The sequence below is a fragment of the Panthera leo genome, chromosome A1 (assembly GCF_018350215.1).
Source record: "Panthera leo isolate Ple1 chromosome A1, P.leo_Ple1_pat1.1, whole genome shotgun sequence".
NCBI lineage: Eukaryota > Metazoa > Chordata > Mammalia > Carnivora > Felidae > Panthera > Panthera leo.
Window position 1 is genome coordinate 83,105,357 of NC_056679.1, and position 23,560 is coordinate 83,128,916.

Sequence of the window (23,560 nt, forward strand, 5' to 3'; positions counted from 1 at the left end):
CTCTTCAAACAGGCTGCTCTTTTATTAGTGTGATGAGTAATCACTACTAAATATTGTACTTTCTCCAGAGGAAAACTGAATCTTTGTTTTGGAGGCATAGGAATAACATGCTACTTAATGTTTACAATTTCCTGAATTAACTGCAAGTTTTGAGAGAGTGCACTATCATTTCCTAAAAAGTCCTCTCACTTTTTTAGGACTGCTCTCCATTTGGCCTGTGCCAATGGCCATCCAGAAGTGGTGAGCCTCCTAGTAGAGAGGAAATGTCATCTTAACCTCTGTGATCATGAAAACAGGACAGCTCTCATGAAGGTATGTAGTACCAGCTATGTCTGCCTGAGATAGATTTGATGTCATTACTTAGAATGAAAATGAAATTATTGCCTTGAAACAAAACGAATTGGTGAAACCTGTGGCATGCTTACTTTAAATTCTCAGAATTTACACTCTGTTTCTTGGCATATCACTGACAGGCCGTACAGTGCCAGGAAGAGAAATGTGTAAACATACTATTGGAAAATGGTGCCGATCCAAATATTAGGGATGTGAGTGGCAACACTGCTCTCCACTATGCGGCCTTTGGTGATAATATATCCATAATAGAGAAGCTGCTGCTATACAATGCGAATACTGAAGCAAGAAATAAGGTAAAGAACTAATTTATACAGTATTTGAAATTTTATATATATACGTGAATATTTTAACCACAAAATGTTTTATTTCACACACACACACACGCACGCACGCACACACACACTCACTCACTGAATTCTATATATCAGGCCCTGTCATCATGGAAATAACTCCAATGCCAAGTCAGGGAGGGCTAGAAAAAAGTAGTGCCCACAGAAAGGGCAAAGTTGTATCTCCCAGCCACCCTTCCACCCCAGAAAGAAAATGTTTCCATTAGTGCCTACAAGTGGATGGTAGTCTCAGAGCCCATAAAGGACTAAAGGTCTAGAGGGGAGTGAGGTGACGATGGAGGCTGGGTGCTATGCAGGGGCTTAGGCAAGGGGTGCTGCTGGGGATAGGTGGGAGGAGGAAAGGACACCCAGACCCAGCAGGGAGAGCTTGGATGTGTGCAAGTGGGAGGAGAAAGCAGCAGGTTGTAGGTGCTGGGCACTGCAGGCCCCGGTGCTCTGAAGATGAGGGCATTGGGGTCAGGTCATGTCTTGACATCCACCAAAGGCATCTACTTGTGTTGGTAGCCACTCGACCAGCCATGTACCATGTTGGGGTGTCCCACTTCAGAGAGTAGCTCCTGCTCAACCTTGTGTAGCTCCTCAGCAGGGTTGTAGCTGTACATGGGGAGTAGATGATGGCCACGCTTGCTGGCCCACCTGCCTTTTCTTTGACATGCATTACCTCTCACTGCTGAAGCCCCTAGAGGAACACCCTTGGTTGACACGGGCAGGGTCAATTTTACGTATTCGGAAGTTCAAGGATTCCCTGAATGAGAATATTTGGCAATAACTTATTTATCTAAGATTTCTCCTTTCTTTCTTTCTTTCTTTCTTTCTTTCTTTCTTTCTTCCTATTATTTTTTATTTATTTTTGAGAGAGAGAGAGAGACAGAGACAGAACAAGAGGGGGAGAGGGGCAGAGAGAGAGAGGGAGACACAGAATCTGAAGCAGGCTCCAGGCTCCCAGCTGTCAGCACAGAGCCCAATGCAGGGCATGAACTCATGAGCCATGAGATTAAGACCTGAGCCGAAGTTGGATGCTCTACCAACTGAGCCACCTAGGCACCCCTAAGATTTCATTTTAAATAAGAATACTTCTAAAGAAACAGAGAATACTGCTTTGTTTTATGTATTTATGACAAATATTTATGAAAACAATATATTTGTTAAAGGTAAAACTTATTTTGTTTTCAAATATTTTTCCCATCCAATTTTTTTTTTATTGGTGAAAAACAACACAGGAAAGCAAAATTTGCCCTAGGTTTTGTCTTAAAACTCAAAGAAAAGAAATGCATTTTACAATAAAAAATATTGCTGCTGTTGACAAGTTCCTATTTGATAAAAAAGTGATTTATAAAAATGGGATTTATCTTTTATTGGCCAAGGCTTAAGAGAAAAAAGGGGAAAGGAGGGAGCAGTCAGAACTAAGTGGGCCAATTTGGAAATTTGACAAGTGAGAGAAAATAACAAGAAGAGGTTGTTTGTTTTATTGTTTATTTTTTCCCCTTCAGTTTATATGTTTAGTCAAGGAGTCTTCAATTTTTGAGGGGAATAATTGTTACTTAGGGAAAGAGTGAGTTGTAAACCTGCCTAGAGACCAAGTGTAGGAGGACTCAGAGGAAATCAGATTGGCAGTGAACAGGTGGTTGATTAAGTGGGCAAGGAGAAGAAAGAACAAATAATTAACTGTCATATAATCCTATTCTGGCAGAAACAGCCACTTAGGTAAGAGTCTAAACTCTGCTCTGAAATCTAGAATATCTTGATGGGAAGTAAGAAGTTTAAAAGTAATGCAATCAAGTTGCATTTTGACTTTACATTTAGTCCCTGTTCTACCTCTGCTCAGGGAAATTAAATGCAGTTTTGATAAGTCATTCTTTTGGCTAAATCTTTAAATGATAGAGGGAGTTGGCCACGTAGATGAGACTGATGTGATTGTCTGCTGCACCAGCTCTCAGCTAGAATTGTGGTGGTGAATCCCCGTGCCCTGGGGAAGTTTCAATTTTTTTTTTTTTAACAAGCCTAAACTCTCCCCTGAAGAGTTTGAGTAAATCTAGTAACATGTATACATAGACATGGATATTTAGAAATATTTTTTTTGAGACTGTGCTACAACTCTTGGTTAAGAACTACTGGGGTGTGTGGGTGGCTCAGTCGGTTAAGCGTCTGACTTCAGGCTCCGGTCATCATCTCACAGTTCACAAGTTCTAGCCCCGTGTTGGGCTCTGTGCTGACAGCTTAGACAGAGCCTGGAGCCTGCTTCATATTCTGTAGTCTCCCTCTCTTTTTGCCCCTCCCCTGCTCGTGCTCTTTCTCTCTCTTCCACAAAAAGTGGACATTTAAAAAAAATTTAAAAAAGCTAACTACTGAATGCAGGGGTACCCAGGTTTTTCGGTTGATTAAGCGTCTGACTTCCACTCAGGTTGTGATCTCATGGTTTGTGAGTTCGAGCCCCACATTGGGCTCTGCACTGATGGTGCAGAGACACATGAGAATCTCTCTCCCTGCCCCTCCCCCACTCGCTCACGCTTGCTCTCTCTCTCTCTCTCTCTCTCTCTCTTTTTCATAGCCATTTGGTTATCACAAGCAGTGTTTTCCTGATTGCAATAGGAGAAAATCTTCAATCTTCTTTATTAGTTGAAGCTATGTGACCGACTGTCTTATGATGTCTGTTAAATTCATATAGCCCTGGCATAATCCAAATGGTAGTTTTAAACATGGGAATGTAGTTAGTGACAATACAGTTGAGAATTGTTTTCATAATTTAGTTTCAGCATAGTTGTGAACTAATTTGTCTATTTGATTAACAGTCTGGGAGAATTAAACACAGATAGATTGCGGTTTTAAGAAGCATTGGAAAAATTCTTAAAGTGGGTGTTACGAGTCTTTTTGTTGTGATTCTTTTAGACAGAGAGAGTGTGAGTGGGGGAGAAGGGCAGAGGGAGAGAGGGAGAACCTCAAGCAGGCTCCAAGCTCAGTGCCAAGCTTGATGCAGGACTCAGTCCCACAACTCTGGGATCATGACCTGAGCTGAAGTCAAGCGTCAGATGCTCAACTGACTAAGCCACCCAGGCTCCCCTCTTATGAGTCTTTTTTTTTTCTTGTTTTTTTTCTTTTTTAATTTTTTTTTAACATTTATTTATTTTTGAGACAGAGAGAGACAGAGCATGAACAGGGGAGGGGCAGAGAGAGAGGGAGACACAGAAGTGAAAGCAGGCTCCAGGCTCTGAGCCATCAGCCCAGAGCCTGACGCGGGGCTCGAAATCATGGACCGCAAGATCGTGACCTGAGCCAAAGTCGGACGCTCAACCGACTGAGCCACCCAGGCCCCCCTACCCTCTTATGAGTCTTAATAGCAATTTTTATTACATGTTGGGGCCTAAGTTTTTGCTAAAACGTGATACTGATACTTCAGGAAAGATTTACATACAAATATTTGCTTTATGCACAACCAAAATACCCGTGGGCTATTGACTAAATTTGGCCCCTGGATGTGTTTCGTTTCCTCCATAAATTGAGTCAACATTTAAAATTATGACACTCATGCAGAAATCTGGATTTCAGACACTTCTTATAGAATCATACCTGGAACTTTGAGCCCATACTACTGTTTGGTATGCATTTCAGCGGCTGACCTTTTTATATGAGGTATGTGTGTCTCCAGTTTGCTACTGTCCCCACTTAGGTTCTTCACTTACTCGAGTCACCTACTTTGCTTTCATAAGCAATGCGTTTACAATTACTGTTTTATTATATATATATATATATATATATATATATATATATATATATCATATGTGTGTGTGTGTGTGTATATATATATATATAATATGTGTGTGTGTATATATATATATACACATATATATCATATATTTGTGTGATATACACACATACACACACACATATTTATACACACACATATATACATATATATGTATATATATATAAATATACATATATACGTATATACATATGTATATACGTATACATATGTATATACGTATATATGTTTATATATATATGTATATTTATATATATGTTTATATATATATATATACATATATATATATATATATATATATATATATATTAGACTGTGTTAATCAGATCTCTTTTGGACACAAAGAAACCTTGGTAATTTTTTTTAAAGTTAATTTTGAGAAAGAGAGAGAGAATCCCTAGGAGGCACTGGGTTTGAACTCATGAATCATGAGACCATGACTTGAGCCAAAGTCAAGAGTCAGATGCTTAACTGACTGAGCTACCCAGGCGCCTCTGTTTTATGGTCTATTTTGATAAAGATTTCAAGGTTTTCAAGGCAATCCATATTAATTTATAATATATATTTTGTATTTTATGTTAGTGTCTTCGGAATAGGATTGAATTTTCCAAGTTAGACTTTCTAAGTTGTTTTTGTATTCTATTCATTTTTTAATGTTTATTGATTTTTCAAGGAGAGAGAGCACGTGCATGAGTGGGGGAGGGGCAGAGAGAAAGGGAGACACAGAATCCCAAGCAGGCTCCAGGCTGAGCTGTCAGCATAGAGCCCAATGCAGGGCTTGAACTCACAAACCATGACATCATGACCTGAACCGAAGTCGGCCTTTTAACTGACTGAGCCACTCAGGTGCCCCATAAGTTAGTTTGAAAACAAGACACTTTTTCCTTCTGTGTACTATAAATAATCGTATTCCTGGGGCGCCTGGGTGGCTCAGTCGGTTGAGCGTCCGACTTCGGCTCAGGTCATGATCTCGCTGTCTGTGAGTTTGAGCCCCGTGTGGGGCTCTGTGCTGACAGCTCAGAGACTGTAGCCTGCTTCGGATTCTGTGTCTCCCTCTCTCTCTGCCCCTCGCCTGCTCATGCTCTGTCTCTCTCTGTCAAAAATAAATAAACATTAAAAGAAACAAAATTTGAATAATCGTATTCCTATTGGAATATTTGCAAACCGTATTAGATTAATCATGGTTACAGTTGAATAGGTTATGCCCATTGCAGACAATATTCTCTTTCTCCTCAGCATTGTTCCCTAAAAATGCAAATAATGTAGTCACTTTCATTATGCTAAAAATGATCTGTATAAATCAGTGTTTGAGTTTTTATTGATAAGCCATTATATTTTTATTTCCGATTTATAGTTTGCCTAAAATATAAAGTAAGTAGCTATTCCAGTGGAAACTGGAATACAACTAGAATACAAACAGATTTTTTTAGAAGTAGATACGTATTAGGGTCCCAGGATTATTATAATTGACAATAAAATTTCATATGGAGCTTCCCAACAGTTAAGATAAAAATTTAGCATTTTATAATAGGAGAAAGCCCATGGGCTATTTAATATTAAGTAATCAAAGTTCATTTGAAGCTTAACTCTTGGAGTTCTGAGCCCATGTCCTTAGTGACCCATTTGGAGCAGCGATGCCTTATGTTGACATCTCGGATGTCAGTGGATCCTGATACCGCTGACAGAAGACAAGCAAGTTTGTATAACTTGGGGAAAAGCTTCACCTTTATCGGAAAGCTCTCCAAACTATATCCCTGAAACTCTGATTCCTCAAATGTGAATGTTTGCCACAAAAAGGATTGTCAAATGGGGACTGAGCAGATTTAAATGGATTTCTGTAATGCCAGACATATAATGCAGTTTTATAATATTTCTCAAACATAGATGATCATGAAATCTTTCCAATGGGACATAGTACTTACCTTCTGGCAAAGTAGGTATTCTTTGGAAGGTAATTTAAGAAACACTAGTCCAGAGACCATCATTTAGGTTATTAATTCAGTAAAAGTACTTAAAGCATATACTGCTGTGTTTTGGAGTTTGGAGATATAGAGATAAGAAATAGCCCCTGCTCTCAAGAAGCTCTTGGTTTAGATAGGGAACAATAACTACAGTATACCATGATAAGTACTGTGATAGAAGCAACGATCTTGGAACCAGTGAGTGTTTGAAGTGAGTTTGGGAGAATGACTTCATATAATCTGTTGAAGGAGGTGGAGAAGGGCTATTTTATTAAAAACAATTTTTAATGTGTATTTCTTTTTGAGAGAGAGAGAGAGAGAGAGCGAGGGCAGAGAGAGAGAGAGAGAGAGAGAGAGAGAGAGAGAGAATCTGGAACAGGCTCCAGGCTGTGCGCTGCCAGCATAGAGCACAATGCAGGGATAGAACTCACAAACCCTGAGCTCATGACCTCAGCTGCAGTTGGTCACTTAACCAACTGAGCCACCCAGGTGCCCCCGTGGAGGAGGGCTATTTTAAAGAGAAGCAGCAGCAGGTGAAAGCACAGTGGTGGGAAGGAAGAGGCCATTTTTATTTACTTTTTGTATTATATGTTTCAGTTTAGAGGATCTTTTGTATGTTTTAAAATTCCATATGGAAAGGTGTAATTTTGTAAATTCTCATTTGTTTTTGCTTTTTTACAGGATAACATCACACCACTTCTAGTTGCTGTAAATGAAAACAAACAGCAAATAGTGGAAGTTCTGGTAGAAAAGGCAGCAAATACACATGCAGAGGATAAATTAAAAAGGTGCAGTAGTTTTCTTTTAAACCTTAGTATGGTTCTAGAGTGGTAATAATTATTCAAGTCAGGAAGATTAACTTCAGAAGAAGAAGATTAATTTGTAATTATATAGTGAAAAATGTCAGCACATCACCAGTTAGGTAGAAAGCAATTATTCTGACTGGGCAACATGAAGAACAGGGTATAGCAGAATTCATATTCCTTGATGATGTTGACTCATGTCATTTGCAGTGTTTATTTTTAAGTAGGTTCCATGTTCGGCGTGGAGTCCAACACTGGGCCTGAACTCATGACTCTGAGATCAAGACCCGAGCTGAGGTCAAGAGTCTGATGCTTAACCAACTGAGTCACCCAGTTGCTCCTGCAATGTTTTTTTGTTTGTTTGTTTGTTTGTTAGTTTGTTTTTCTGCCACGTGATTTTGTGTTAACTAAAGGGATTTCATTTTAGTTTTATAAAGGGTGGACTCTCAGCTCTTAATTTACTTAAGGGCACAATATTGGCCTTCTTAAACCTTTTATGGTATTTTTTAAACTTCTACTTCATAGAGGCACCTGTGTGGCTCAGTTGGTTAAGCATCCGACTTTGGCTCAGGTGATCATCTCATGGTTCGTGGGTTGAACCCCACATCAGGCTCTGTGCTGACAGTGCAGAGCCTGCTTCGGATTCTCAATCTCTCTCTCTCTCTCTGTCTCTCTCTCTCTCTCTCTCTCTGTCTCTGTCTCTCTCTCTCTCTCTGTCTCTGCCCCTTGCCCACACTCTCATGTGCACTCTCTCTCTTTCTCAAAATAAATCGTAAATAAACTAAAAAAAAAAAATAGTTTCTACTTCATATACATTTTCCTTCAAAGATGTATATTGGGGTGCCTGGGTGTCTCAGTTGCTTAAGTCTATGACATTGGCTGTGGTCATGATGTCATGGTTCGTGGGTTCGAGCCCCACGCCGGGCTCTGTGCTGACAGCTCGGAGCCTGGAGCTGCTTTGGATTCTGTGTATCCCGCTCTCTCTCCCTCTCCCTTGCTTGAGCTCTGTCTCTCAAAAGCAAATAAATGTTAAAAAAAAAAGATGCATATTAAACATAAATAGGAGTTTTTGTGTCTTTTGGATGACACTTTTCTTTAAATTGCTTTTTTTTTCTTTTTTGAGTAATACTGATGTCGTTAGGTGATCTCTAATGATGATTAACTACTCTTACCAAGTCTCATCAGGTTTTATCCTTTTTCATGTCCAGTATATGTATTTTTTATTTTATTTTCAATTGGTAGGAGTAGAAAGATGAAAGATAACTTTAACTGTATAGACTTTTCCTTTAATGAGGATAAGTTATAGGTGGGTGATAAAGAAGGAAGAGATGTGCTTTAGATTCACACAAGACTAGGTTGATTCATAGCTTTCCTACTGGCTAGGTGTTGTGACCTTGGGAGTGTTACGTATCATCACTAAATATGTTTCCTGATATGAAAAGGAGGATAATAATATATCCTTCAAGGGTGGGTGTGCGTAAATAATATTTTATATACATAGCATTTAATTTAGTGCCTACCATATGCTTATCAGCATCGTTAACTATAATTATGCCTATTTTGTTAGCATTCGCATTAAAATATTATCATTTTAAGCCTGCAGATAGTTTTTAATACTTACTTGACCTCTAGATGGCTTTGAAGTGCACTGTATCAGATTAAGGAAGACGTGGGGAATTAGTTTTTTTTAAATCTTTACCTATTCAGATAAGTGACCTAGCATAGTTTCTTGTTTATCAAACGACTTTAAATTAGCAACTCTATAATACATTACCCAAGTGGGACAAGAAGCTTCCTTTTTGTCCCTTCATTTTAGTCTTGGAGATCATTTACACAGATGAACACTGAAACATGTAAATGGTCGATTCTGAACAGATAGGCTAGATATTAACCTGATAAAGTATATCAAATTAGCTGTTTAAATAACTCTAAATTCCTAAGAGTGAAGTTATTCCTGTTATTTTAGAACAGCCTTCATGCTTTCTGTAAATTATGACTCAACAAATGTAGTCAGGCTTCTTCTTCAGCAAGGTATTGACCCCTTTCCTCAAGATGTATATGGATGGGCTGCAGATGAATATGTTTATATTAAGGGTTTTAATCTGTAAGTGTTTGTATTAAAATGCTAGTTATTACTAAACTGAGGTTTAAAATAATTTAACTGTTAACTTTGTATGTAACAGATGGGGTTTCGTAGTTTGGTCAGGCAGTTTTGGAATGGCAGTCGGTTAGTCCACAACATTAGCCAGAAATCAAGCAAAGGACTAGACTAGTTGGAAGTAGGAATGTGTGCAGAATTCTTTATCTCAGGACTTTTGAGACCTTTATCCTCCAGGATCCTAACCTTATCCATTTCATTTCAAGTATAACCCCTCTGCATGGGACACAAATAATGCTACATCTCTGTGTTTTCTAACTAGTAACTTGGGTCTTGAAATGTTCAGTTTTGTAGAAGACCCTCTACTTTCCTTTGAGGGCTATCTCCTGTACTCTGTCCCTTGAATTTTCCAAGAACCTAAGGAGCACCCTAAGACCAAAGAGACAGTCCTCTTTCACAAGTCATTTGGAGGGGAAAAAAAGGACATCCTGATCATTCTACAGTTTCCTTTGATTCTGTTGCTGCGGCATTGCTGTTGAAACTGGTGCTGCAGTCAGGTCGTGATTGACCTTTACTCCCAGGATTCCCTTGCTGATCCAGGGTTTTCAGTCTTCATGGTGTTCCACACTTAGATTTCAAAGCTATAAAGTTTCTTTGTTCACTGCACATGCACATATGCTCAGCAGCTATCCCAAAGCACCAGCACCCTGTTGGGGCAGCTGGGCCTCCTGGCTTTCGCCATACACCCCTGTCCCTCCACACTCAAAGACCTTATGTGGAACTCATATCTTAGCCTAGACTTTCCTTATGGGTTACCCTTTGAGGATCTTGTTTGTCTTTTTTTTTTTTTTGTTTTGTTTTTTTGCCAGAAGATGTTAGCTGGGATCATTCTAAACTGTCAGAGAGGTTCAAATGATGCTGCAGGAAGAGATCGGACTTCCCTTTCTCCTTTGTTAGCAGATCTGTACCCCTGCCTTATTTTTAAGTAGGCTCCATGCCCAGCGTGGAGTCCAACATGGGGCTGGAACTCACGAGCCTGAGATCAAGACCCAAGCTGAGATCAAGAGTTGGATGCCCAACGGACTGAGCCACCCAGGTGCCCCTGGACCACCACTTTAAATCCTGTGGAGCATCTTTTCTGAAGTCATGGAAGGTCTCATCTTGCCCTTCCCAGAGTAATGAGCATCACCTAAGAGGCCATGGCCTGAGAGGCCATGTTTTGGGTATCATATCTCATTAAATCCTCTTATCAACCTTGTAAAATAAGGCAGTAATTTACCTTGTTTTATAGAGGGAGATTTTGAGCCAAAGAGAAGTGGCTTCTCCAAGAACAAATAGCTATAGGTTATAGAGCTGGGACTTCTGGGTTCCAAACACTTTCCATTCTGGCACGTGAATTCTAATTATTCTCATTTCTATTTGATGTGTATTTACTTTTGATAGAGGGAGACGGAGTACGAGCTGGGGTGGGGGGTGGTTGCAGAGAGAGAGGGAGACACAGAATCCGAAGCAGGCTCCAGGCTCTGCGCTATCAGCACAGAGCCTGACGTGGGGCTCAAAGCCATAAACCATGAGATCATGACCTGAGCTAAAGTTGGATGCTTAACTACCCAGGTGCCCCTGGCAAGCTAGTTCTAATTTACTAAGCTAGAATGCCCTCAATTCATGACTGGTTCATCTTCCTGTTTTTTTCTTAAGTACAGAGTTAATGAAAAGCTTCTAGAACGTACAAATTTGAAGTATATGGGGCAATTAAAGTTTTTATATTTGCTCTGATATTATTTGAAATACTCTAAGGATTTGATTTATTTGGTAAATGTTTTTCATATCAGCATTAAGATAGTAATATTATTTATCATCCTTTTTTAAACATAGCAATTACGAAATAATTTGCCGACATAAAGAAGAAATCATGCTTAAAAATTCTTTGCAAAACAGCAATCCTGGTAAGACTTTACATAGTGAATTGCTCTTGGTGGTCCTAACATAAGTAAAGTCAGAGTAAGGGTGTTTTGATAATGAAAGAACAATGAAGAAAAGAACACCAATGTGTAAATTGCATGTATATATTTTTTCTTTCTTAATTTCTTTCTTTATAGTCTAATGTTCAGAATTATTTATGAAGTTAACTGTAGGTAATTGAAAATATGAGGCAGTATTATCTGAAAAGAAATTCATTATTTTAGTCATGACCCCTAAAATACCATGTGACATCTTTGTGTAATAAATACGAAAATGCTTTGTTAACTGTTTATTTAATTTTGAGAGAGAGAGAGAGAGAGAGAGAGCGAGCGAGCAGGAGAGGGACAGAGGAAGGTAGACAGAGGATCCAAAGCAGGCTCCACCACTGACAGCAGAGAGCCCAATGTGGGGCTCAAACTCGTGAGCTGCGAGATCACGACCTGAGCCAAGGTCAGATGCTTCACCAACTGAGCCATCCAGGTGCCCAGAGGAAAAAAATATTGTTAAGTTAGTACGTTTTATGTTTCCTCCATAAACATATTATAACAAATTGCACTTGTTATAAAAATGGATCTTTTATAAAATGTTTACAAATGGATTATATTTAGTAAATATTGTTACCTAGTGATTTGTCTCATTAAAAAATGAACCAGCCCTAAAACTGGGAATTCTACAGTACTTTCCTGGTACCATAAACAAATGGCAAATAATAAGAACTGCAAATCTTAGCTAGTGTGCAGTACTGCCAATGAGATTGTTTTTTACAGATAGCTTCCAGGAGTACCGAAGAAAAGCAATGCCTTGTTGAGAGGCATAGGTTATTTCACATATTATATCAACAAGGTCTCACCATTATCAACTTCACTCCTCATAAATCAAGACAGAATGAGAGGGGCGCTTGGGTGGCTGCGTCAGTTAAGTGTCCAACTCTTGATTTCAGCTCAGGTCATCATCATCTCACAGTTGGTGAGTTGGAGTCCTGTGTCAGACTTCTCTGTCAGGCTGTTTGCTGACAGCTCAGAGCCTGTGTGGCATTTTCCCTTTTCCTTCTCTCTCTGCCCCTCCCCTGTACATGCATGCTCTGTATCTCTCAAAAAAATAAACATTTAAAAACAACAACAACAACAACAACAACAAATCCAGAATGAGATATGTTGACTTCATTAGAACAATGTTTTCTTCTGTTTGTTGGAGAATTGTCATGACACTGTAATTTTGTTAGAATAAGATACTCTGTTGCCATTAGTCAAAATTTTATCTTTATAAGTATTCAAATAGGGCAACTTGGGCTCCAGAAATTATAATAACAGCACAAAGATGTTTCACAATCACACACACACACACACACAAATGCTACTGTTGCTCCCTAGTTGTGGCACCTAGTGCACTGTACAATCTGAAAAGTAGGAAGAAAGCTTTAACTTGGCAGACTGTTACCAAAGAACTTCTGTAGGTTAGTTTTGGAAGTTACAGGGAAGGCAAAGATAGAACAGACAGCGTTTTGATCATTAAGCTGCTCATAACAGAATAGAGTTGTCCCTGCGGTTTTTGAAACAGAAAAGTTTCTGTGGTTTTTAAAAATAATTTTCAAAGGAATCATTTTTATTCATGTCCATTTGTTCACTTCACAAGTAACTCTTAAGTGCCTGTTAGCTACTAAGTGTTATCCTATTGTTGTAGAATACAAACATGCAAAAACCAGTCTCTGCACCCCAGGAGTTGTTGTTACCACTGCCATTTGTATTATTTACTCTATTTAGTGCTTACTAGGTGCCAGAGTCTCATAGAGCTTATAATTATCATTGTTATTTTGTATTGGCATTTGTTCCAGTTACCGTAAGTTCCCAGTGAGGAATCCGAGTTTTCAAGGACTGGGTAGAATCTATGGTAAGCATGCAGAGTGAGGAGTTCAGTTTGCCAGGTAGAGAGGCAGAAGGACCAACATTTGTATGTTTGACAATGTTTGTAAACTATCACGATTACGTGTTTGGCGGAGTACACAGCAGTGCAGAGGCGAAGGTGTACAAGTGAACTTAGCAGGATTTATGAGCAGCTGGGTTTTGCTGGTAGAAAAACTGTGCTATGGCAATGGTTGGGAATGAGGTGAATATCTATGTAAGACAAGCTTATGGAAGTTTGTTAGTGCTATAGAAAGGAGTAGATCTTACCCGATAGGCCTTGGGAAATTTCTTTGGTAGGATGCTTTTAGCGGCAAATAATAGGTGACTTCTAACAGTGACTAAAACAGTAGGAACCAGAAATGTTTTGATGGTTCAGTGATGTCATCAGCATCCCAGTCGTCTCTTGTTCAGTTTTGGAGTTGGTGGTATTTTTATTTCTCCTTTCCGTGGTGGCTAATTAGCAACAGCTCCAGGTATCATATTCTCACATACAACATCCAGTGGGTGGGAAGGACTGCTTTTCTTTAGGTGTTTCTTTTCACTAGGAAGAGGCTTGCAGTAGACTTCCTCTAACATTTTAAAGACTAGGTTACATCACATACTCATTCCTAAACTGGTCCCTGGTAAATCAGGTACTGTGATTAGCTTAGAATAATCCTTTCTCTTTTTGAAGCCAGGGTGAGGCCACCTTCTCTGTGTATGGAGACAATAAATATCCAAATAAAGTTGTGATTCTCTAGCAAGAATGAAGAATATGGAATGGTTCTTAGGGAGGGAGCCAGCAGTATTTGATGCAGAGATTTTGGAGAATTTGAAGCAGAAGACTAATAAGATTAGATTTGAGTTATGACACTCTGGTTATGGCATAAAATACAGATCACCAAGCCTTTTTCCTAAAGAGCCAGTGAATATTTTAGGTGATGTGGTTTCTCAGCTCTGCCCTTGTAGCGTGAAAGCAGCTATAGCAATATGTAAGTGAAGACATGGGGCTATGCCCCAATAAAACATTATTTACAGAACCAGATGGCAGGTAGGATTTGGCCTGTGGCCGTAGCTTGCTGAACCCTCATATGGAGGATAGGTTATAGGAAACCACATAAAGAGACTGGGAGGCAAAGGAAGCTCTTGTTTTCTTAGCCTAGTATTAGTCCATTATGAAACTTTCAGCTGTGTAGATTGAAAACGTCAGGGGGTTCAATTTATTCCATTAATTTTTTTTTCAGGGCCTTGTGTCTTTCTCATTTGTTTTGCTTATTTTTTTTATTCATTTAAGAAATAACAATAATATTTGGTGGCTTTTTTTTTTCCCTGCGAAAATAATCAGTTAAGAACTCATGTTTGACCAGGGCACGGGCAGGGAAAAGATAAAGCAGAGACCGAAACAGTATAGTTAATACGAATTTGTGATTCCTGAATATGAAAAGTTAGGGGGTGAGAGAGAACTCTCAGAAGACTCAGAAATTTCCAGGTTGTGTGCCAGCATTTAAATTGGACATGAAAAATGTGTAGGACTTTATCAGATGAACAGAGGAGAGCAGCAGGAATGAGGACACAGTAATTATGAATTTTTTATTATTTTTGCAATGACTGCCTTTAATAGGTGTACTATATTTTTAATTTTCTAAGAAATTAAGGAGAAGAAACAAACAAAAAACTATAATCAGTAGTATGTTTTTATACTGGGTCTGATAGTTCTGTTTTTTCTAGAACAATCCCTGTTACTTCTTTTGATTCCTATCTGCCAGAAATGAACTAAGTCCTAGTTAGTTGGAAAAATTAACTGATTTTTCATATTTGAGAGGAACTTGTATATGGTAGAACATAGCGGCAACCACCAGGATTCTCTCTCTCTCTCTTTTTTTTTTTTTCTGAGTAAATTAGGATGGTTGCTTGTTTCACACTTTGTGACATCATGATTTAATCTATTCCTTTTAAACCTTTCTTCAAAAGGATATATAGGAATGTAGGAATTTTCCAGGCAAATACCAAGAAAAAGAGATTCCAGGAAAGGTATTCTGTGACATAACCTTCTGACTGTAACCACGTGTATGACATCAACCCAAATAATAAAAATTTCATATAATGCAGTTGTGATAGAGGCACCACAACGACACCCAGATTTGATTATCCACTGGAAGATCTCACAGGACTCAGCATATAGTTGTTGCCTATGGTTTGTTATGGGGACAGGCTAGAAAGGCCACTCAGCACAGAGAAAAGGTGCATGGGGTGAAGTCCAGAGTAAACCAAGCACAGGCTTCTAGTAATCCTATCTTTATGGAGTTAGCAGGATGTGCTTAATTCCTCCAGCATCAAATTAGGACAGCACAAGTGAAATGTTGTCTGCCAGTACGAGGCTTATGGATACTCAGTGCCCGAGGTCAAATGCTAATCATATAGGCATCTTCTCCTTAGCATGTCCCAAAATTCCAGGTTTCCAAAAAGAAATCAAGTGTATGGCCTTACACACACTGATTTTACCAACACTTAGGCACAGTGAGCTTCTCTTACCAAGCTAGGGAATGGTGGAAACCTTCCTTAAATCCAAGATCCCAGGGAATAACCAAGGGCCAGTCATTCAAGTAGGATATTCTGTGGGTAGCCATCTTTGGCCTGCTGGATGAAACCTTTTCTGCATAGGAATTACAGCCCTCAATTCATTTTTGGTGGTGTCTTAAAATTTTATTTTAATAGCAAGTAATATGATGGTTAACATGGTACGGTTTCAGTTTCATCATCCATATGAAGTAGGTATTTGTACAAAAAAGACTAGGGCAATATTAGGTCATTATCATCTTTTTTTATGTGATTAAGCTTTCATTATGATTCTTAGATATGATCAGCATAATGATTTTTGATTTAAAATTAGAATAAAATCTCAATTATAAGGAAAACCCAGGTTTGATTCATATAGTGCTGAATCCCTGTTTATAGTTATATTTGGTCATATTCATCAATTGTTTTCTTGCCTAAGTACACAAATAACTTGCATTTTTGTATTTTGCTTTATGTATTTTCATATACTTCCATATGGGAGACATTACCCCTATTGTGTTACTTTGATCTCTATCTTAATGTTCAAGGTGACTGTATCATGGTTAATATATGCTAAGAGTAGCTTCAGTGGATACCGTGTTTGGTTGTTGTACTTTGTTTTATTGTTTTTTACATTTAATGAGCCTTATTTTTTCAGCAGTTTTAAGTTCACAGCAAAATATAATAGAAAGCACAGAGAGTCTCCATATACCATACCATGCACCCATACACGCCTAGCCTCCCCTGCTGTTAACATCTTGCACGACAGTGGTCCGTTTTTAGTAGTAATTTTTTTTCAGTTCTTTTGTTTAGTTTTGAGTGACAGAGCATGTATGCGTGTGAGCAGCCAAGGGGCAGAGGGAGAGGGGGGAAAGAATCCTGTGCTGTCAGCACAGAGCCTGATGCAGGACTTGATCCCATGAACTGTGAGATCATGACCTGAGCTCAGATCCAGACATGGACGCTGAACCAATTGAGCCACCCAGGCACCCTGACAAGAGTGGTGCATTTTATATGGACACTAACTCATCATGTTCAGGCAAAGTCTCTAATTTGCATTAGTGTTCAGCCTTGGTGTTATACGTTCTATGAGTTTTAACAAATGTGTAATGATGTGAATCCACCTTTGTCGAATCGTGTGAAAAGAGTTTCACTGCCTTAAAAGTCCTCTGTGCTTGGGCGCCTGGGTGGCTCAGTCGGTTAAGTGTCCGACTTCGGCTCAGGTCATGATCTCGTGGTTCACGAGTTCGAGACCCGCGTCAAGCTCTGGAATGACAGATCGGAGCCTGGAGCCTGCTTCCGATTATGTGTCTCCCTCTCTCTCTGACCCTCCCCCCATTCATGTTCTGTCTCTAAAATAAATAAGTGTTAAAAAATTTTTTAAAAAATCGTCCTCTGGGCTGTGCCCCTTTTTCCCTACATTCACCCCAACCCTTACCTCCATAGTCTTGCTCTTTCCAGAGTGTCATATAGTAACAATCATACAGTGGATATCGTTGAATGTTTAGAAAATTAAAATTCCCCACTAATTGAATGTAGGCATTCAAGATATTCTTTGCCCTTTGTTTTGTTTTGTTGCTCATCAGTAGAGGATCTGATGACATATGCCTTCCATGAAAAAAAGCATGATTTCTCTAGATGTGTGTCACCTAATGGGGAGGGTTGAGGAAAATGACATCATGAGCCACTACATAGCACTAACATTGGGATCATCCTCTGTGATGTTCAGTGGGTCTAGATAGACTCTCTAGCAATGGAAGGAGACAGTCTCGAGAAGTTAGAACTTTATCAAATTGGAATGCCAAATTCTTCCTACTTACCTTGCCATTGGAAATAAGGCCAGGGAGAGTCTGTTTGCTATGATTTGGCCATGCTGCAAGGTACAATAGCTATGGAGCACATTTGTGAGGTGTTGTTTCATCCTAAAACTGAACAGTCTCTACTAAATGGCTGGGGGAAGTTCTGCTGTGTTACAGCAAAATAAAAAAAAACTCTCTTTTAACTTCTCTAGGAGTGGAAGTCCAGAAAAATCATGCTAGTTGCAGTTTGAAATTGTCAGCTTGTGATAATCATTCTCCTAACGATGCCAGTTTCCTCCATTGTCATAGAGTTGGTCAGTGATGGCCATTGTAAACATCAGTTCACCTGTAGGTGTCAAATTCCGATAAAACCCATTCTTGCTTTTGGTCAATATAGAGGAGAAAGTAAGATTTCTTAGTGCTTTAAGCCTACGAAGGGTATAATTACCATTCAGTGTAGTGTGGTTTCCAGGTGTGGTCCCAAAGCAATACTTTTTAACAAATCATAAGCCGTACACTTGTAATTTCCTCTATTTTTCGATTGTTGATTTAACATGTATTTTGCTTTCTTCTTTAGGATCAGATGAGAAGGCTGAGGAAGACTCTATAACCAGGTAGGGTTTTTATGGATTTGTAAAAATGACATTCGTCGGGGCACGTGGGTGGCTCAGTCGGTTAAGATTGTGACTCTTGATTTCAACTCAGGTTTGTGAGTTCAAGCCCCACGTCGGGTTTTGCGCTGACAGCCTCCTTGGGATATCTTTCCCGATTTCTGTGTGCACTCACTCTCAATGTATAAAGGAACGAAATGAAATGAAATGGACAATGAAAGGAAAGGAAGTGAAATGAATGAACTGAAAATTATGTGTTTCCTAAGGGAATGCAGAGAACAAAAGCAGTTGTTGCGTGTTCTACCCTAGACAAGACATTATATCCTATGCATAACATCTCTTAAGTTATACAGGCATTGCATAGCTTTGCAAAATAGCTGTGTTGTTGTAGCCTACTTTTTATTAGTTTGGCAACTGTGGTTCAGGGAGGTTGATGACTCGACCCTGATTCCATAGTTAATGGGTAGCTGAGGGGCTTGCCCGTCAGCCTGTGTAGCTTCCACATCCATTCTCTGGTTCCTCAGCAGCACTGAGATGAAGATACAGATCCTAGGGCAGATCAACTCAGAATGTCAAAGCTAATCATGTCGGAACTCTAATTTAGTGTTTTCTTAAGAAACCAGGTTAGCGCAAGCATTTGCCCATATGTATTTGAGCACTAGTGCTAACAAAATAATTAGGCAGTGGTAACTAGTCCCTTGTTTTTACCATCCGAGATTTTAGGGTGGATGTCAGCTATGGCCATGGTGTCACAGCTTTTACATAATAAGCAAGATGTCGTCAGGCAGCTCCTTACATGTGGTGATAGCTCCTCTTCTTGAGACAAATGAGTTTTCCGTAAGGGAAGGGTATCTAGTTGTAGACCATGTTACGTTAATTAAATTCAGTCTCTATCTCAAGGATATTGCTAGGATATTTCGAGAATTCTCTGTTGCCTAAGTTCCCAGTCTGGTTTCCCTTTGGGCTAGTACCCTTGACTAGTTCTAGGAAGCTTTTTCTTTTTTTGGGAGATTTTTTCCCCATGACGTTTCTGTACCGTATTTTTGCCTTTTTACTTTCTTCTCTGGGTTTCTTGGTATTTCTTTTTTTTTTCCATTAATATTTCCCCTTCTGCCAGCTAAGGACTCTCCATTTTTCCAGAGGCCAAATCTAAGTACTTAGAGTCTCAAGATTTAGGGAACCTCAGAGATTAATTCATCAAAATACCCTCTGGTAATTCAAACTCTGTTTAACCTCCGTGCCGAATGGTTGCTTACATGGACAGTTTGAAACTGAAAAGAAATTGAAGTGACCTAGTTGGATATGATAAGTCACAGAAATGAGATTTAAAATCGGGTTCTTTTCCTTCTTTTTTCTTTCATTTCTTTCTTTGTTTTTTGTCTTCATCTTGCAGACAAATATTTTAATAATAGAAATCAAATACCCAGTACTGGAATCACCGGATCCTATGGTATCTGTGTTTTTAATTTGTTGAGGCCCCTCCATACTGGCTTTCACCGTGGCGATACCAATTTACATCCCATGACCGGTGCACAAGGGTTGTTTTTTCTCCACACCCTGAGCAACCCTTGTTGTTTCCTGTGTGTTGAAACTGAGCCATTCTGACAGATGTGAGGTGAGAAGTCATTGTGGTAACGTTTATACATTTAATTTTGAACCATTTCAGAGCATTCCCTGCCTGTCACATTTGGTTATGGAAACTCAGACTGGGTCTTTCCTGGAGATTTCACAGGTTAGCAGAGGTGGAGGCAAAATAGAGAACTGAAAGCTTTTTTAAAACAGGGTCCAAATTGTGAAAGACCTGTACTCTGGAAACCGTAAAACACTGATGAAAGAAATTGAAGGTGACGGAAAGAAAGAGAAAGACATCCGATGCTCACAGATGGGAAGAATACATATTTTTAAAGTGTCTACACTACCCAAAGCCATCTACAGATGTCATGCAATCCCTGTCAACATACCAACAGCATTTGTCACAGAGCTAGACAAACAATCCTAAACGTTGTATAGAACCACAAAAGACCTTGAATGGCCAAAGCAGTATTGCAAAAGAGGAAAACTGGAGGTATTGCAATCTCAGCTTTCAAGTTGTATTCCAAAGCTGTAGTAATCCAAACAGTATGGTGGGTACTGGCGTACAAAATAGCCTCCTAGCTCAGTGGACTAGAACCGCAAACCCAGACATAAATCCACCAGTGTATGGTCAGCTCATCTTCCACAAACAGGAAAGACTATCCAGTGCGGAAAAGGCAGTCTCTTCACCAAATGGTGTTGGGAAAACTGGACAAGTCACATGCCAAAGAATGAACCTGGACCAATTTCTGTACCGTACACACAAAGAAACTCAAAATGAATTAAAAACCTAAGTGTGAGTCCTGAAACCATAAAAAACAAAAAACAAACAAACAAACAAACAAAAAAGAATCCTTGAAGAGAGCACAGGCCCTCATTTCTCTGACTTTGGCTGTAGCAACATTTTACTAGTTATGCCTCTTGAGCCAAGGGAAATAAAGCAAGAATAAAGAATGGGGACTATACCAACCTACGAAGCTTTTGCACAGGGAAGGAAACCGTCAAAACTGAAAGGCAACCTCTGGAATGGGAGAACAAATTTGGAAATGTTTTGCAAATCCAGTAAAGGGTTAGTATCCACAATGTCTAAAAAATTGATACATGTCAACATCACCCCCCTCCAAAAAAGCCCAGTTTACAAATGAGCAGTAGACATCACCAGACACTTTTCCAAAGACAACATACAGATGGTCAACAGACACATGAAAAGATGCTCCCCAAAGTACAACGAGATACCACGTCACACCTGTCAGAATGGCTACACTTCAAGACACAAGAAGCAAGTGTTTGTGAGGATGTGGAGACAAAGGAAACCTCTTGCACCGTTGGTGGAAATGCAAATGGGTGCGGCCCCTGTGGAAAACAGTATGGAGGTTCCTCAAAAAATTAAAAACAGAACTCTCCTATGATCCATTAATTGCACTACTGGATACTACCCAAGAGAATACAAAAACACGAATTCCACGGGACACATGCACTCCTGTGTTTATTGCAGCATTATTTCCAACAGCCAGCGCAAGTGTCCATTGACAGATGAGTGAACGAAGAAGAAGCCCTATATGGATGTATGTGTGTGTGTGTGTATATGTATATCCATACACACACACACACACACACACACACACACACACACTGTAATATTACTCAATCATAAAACAATGAAATCTTGCCATTTGCAATCACCTGGATGGAGCCTGAGTGTAGTATGGTAAGCAAAGTCAGGGAAAGACAAATGCCATATGATTTTACTCATGTAGCACTTAAGAAACAACAAACGAGCAAAGGGAGGAAACAAAAGGGGAGACAAACCAAGAAATAGGCTCTTAACTGCAGAGAAGGAACGGATGGTTGTGGAGAGGAGGTGAGTGGTGGGAGGGATGAAAGAGATGATGGGGATGAAGGAGTGCCCTTGTCATGATGAGCACGGGGTGAGTATGGGGTTGGTGAATCACTATATTGTACAACTTAAACTAATATAACTCTGGATGTTGCTATTACTGGAATTAAAATAAAACTTAATGAGGAAACCAGAGGACAACTTTTAATGATACCAAGAAACTTCGTGGAATAAACAGATACTTGACCTTTCCCTTAACTTTTTAAAATTTTGTTTTTAAATGAATGAACATGTTTTTGTTGTATTTTTTTTGCTCTAAAGGCTTTCCGACACACCTGTTCCTGATGATTCATGGTCTACATCAGCTAGCCAAGACTTAGATTTTGGTACCAAGGTAAAGTACCCTCCTGTGAAACTCACTTTCCTGCTCTGAATTGAGTTTTCTCCCTTATTTACTCTGAAAATTTAAGAGGAGCCTGTGTATCATCATTTTATGTGTGTCATGGAAAGTTAGCAAGAACAAACCACTTTACAGATACATGACGCGTTGAATGTTTTGTTTTGTTTTGTTGTACTTTGGTAAATCCTACAGGTGGAGGCTGATGAAAGAATGGGCTGGAAAATATATAATGACCGTCAAATTATATTGGGAAAAGCTTTTCCATAATGGAGGCAATATGACATTGCTTAAGGATAAGGATTCTTACTGTGATAGTAACATGACTGATAATACTCATGCCTAAATGAAACCTGATTGGGTCCAAGTATCTATTGTAGGTTGCCCCCCCGCCCCCCGCCCCGGGCAAGTTTAATTTTGGTGAGATACAGGATTTTCCTTTGGCTCTATCCTTTGTTCTACATTTAGACTAAAATCATATTAGAAAATGTAGAAATTTAGGTGTTTACATTATTTCTCAACATTTACGTTACAAAAGTGTTCCCCTGTAGTTTTGAAATAACTCCATGAAGAGTAAGGTAAAATGGTGCATCTCCCCGAAGAATACGTATTTTGCTGAAAAGAGTAGCTCTATGAGCAGAGGCTCTTCATAGCCAAGTTGTCAAATTTCTAATTTCAGAAATCTTTCCTATTCTAGCTTTGAAAACTATCTCCTCCTAGTCCTTGTGTCAGATTCTAAAATTTAAAGTTTCAGACATGTGATATTTATTTCAGTATTCATTTCAAAGCCCCTAAATCTTGATAAGCTCCTGGAGGTTAGGAAACACACTTGTTTGACTCCTGGAGCTGCTAGAATAAAGTCTTGCTTGGAAGAAGCAATGTCATGGTTTTTGAATGTGAATAAATGAGTAGGGAAATGGAATTCCGTAGAATGGAGTTGGAAAAGTAACAAAATACGCATGATATATCACAATTAAATATGTGAATTTAAAAAGTCAGGCTTCAGTTTATATTCCGTTTTAGTGTTTAACATGTATACACGCAAATGAATTCTATTGAGGAAATCAGGAGTTACATAAGAAAGAAGGTTACAGTATATTTTTAGTATCCTCCCATTGTGAGCTTAGAATTGCAGAGAAAAAGTCCTCAGCCTTTGTTTGTTTAACCCCATCTGTGTCCCATTACATACATCCTTTGAAGGTTCCCATTTCTTCCTAGAATTCTCATTCCCAATTCTTTCTCCATAGTGAATGTTGACGTGTTAGGAACCTCTCTTTTTTCTGTTCTTTTCTTAGTCTAGTAATAATTTCTAGCCCTTCGGAAGCAATAGATGCCAGGAATTGAACAATTTATTTATACTGAAAAAAATTAAATTCTTCATTCCAGTATTTATAACCAGATAACTGTAGAGTGATAAGAGTCAGTATTATTAGAGATATACTGTGAATCAAAGCCTCTCTTTTACGTAAATATTGTATAGATAGATAGATAGATATAGATATAGATATAGTTAGATAGATATAGATAGAGATATATATAATATATGCATATATACACATATACATTTACACTTATACACACACACACACACACATATATATATATATATATATATATATA

The 23,560-nt window shown here is 39.0% G+C and overlaps 1 protein-coding gene across 3 annotated transcripts in view; it reads left to right on the forward strand.

Annotated features, from left to right (window-relative positions):
• LOC122215596 (ankyrin repeat domain-containing protein 26-like) overlaps positions 1-23,560 on the forward strand; it is a 140,040-nt gene that overhangs the window by 4,963 nt on the left and 111,517 nt on the right. For 2 of the 3 annotated variants that reach the window (XM_042931063.1, XM_042931074.1), the window contains exons 2-7: positions 198-312; positions 474-647; positions 7,107-7,213; positions 11,202-11,272; positions 18,101-18,137; positions 21,865-21,937. In XM_042931063.1, the coding sequence (XP_042786997.1) occupies positions 198-312; positions 474-647; positions 7,107-7,213; positions 11,202-11,272; positions 18,101-18,137; positions 21,865-21,937 (577 nt within the window). Of the gene's footprint in view, positions 1-197; positions 313-473; positions 648-7,106; positions 7,214-11,201; positions 11,273-18,100; positions 18,138-21,864; positions 21,938-23,560 lie in introns of those variants that run through there. The other variant, XM_042931084.1, reaches the window with a different exon arrangement.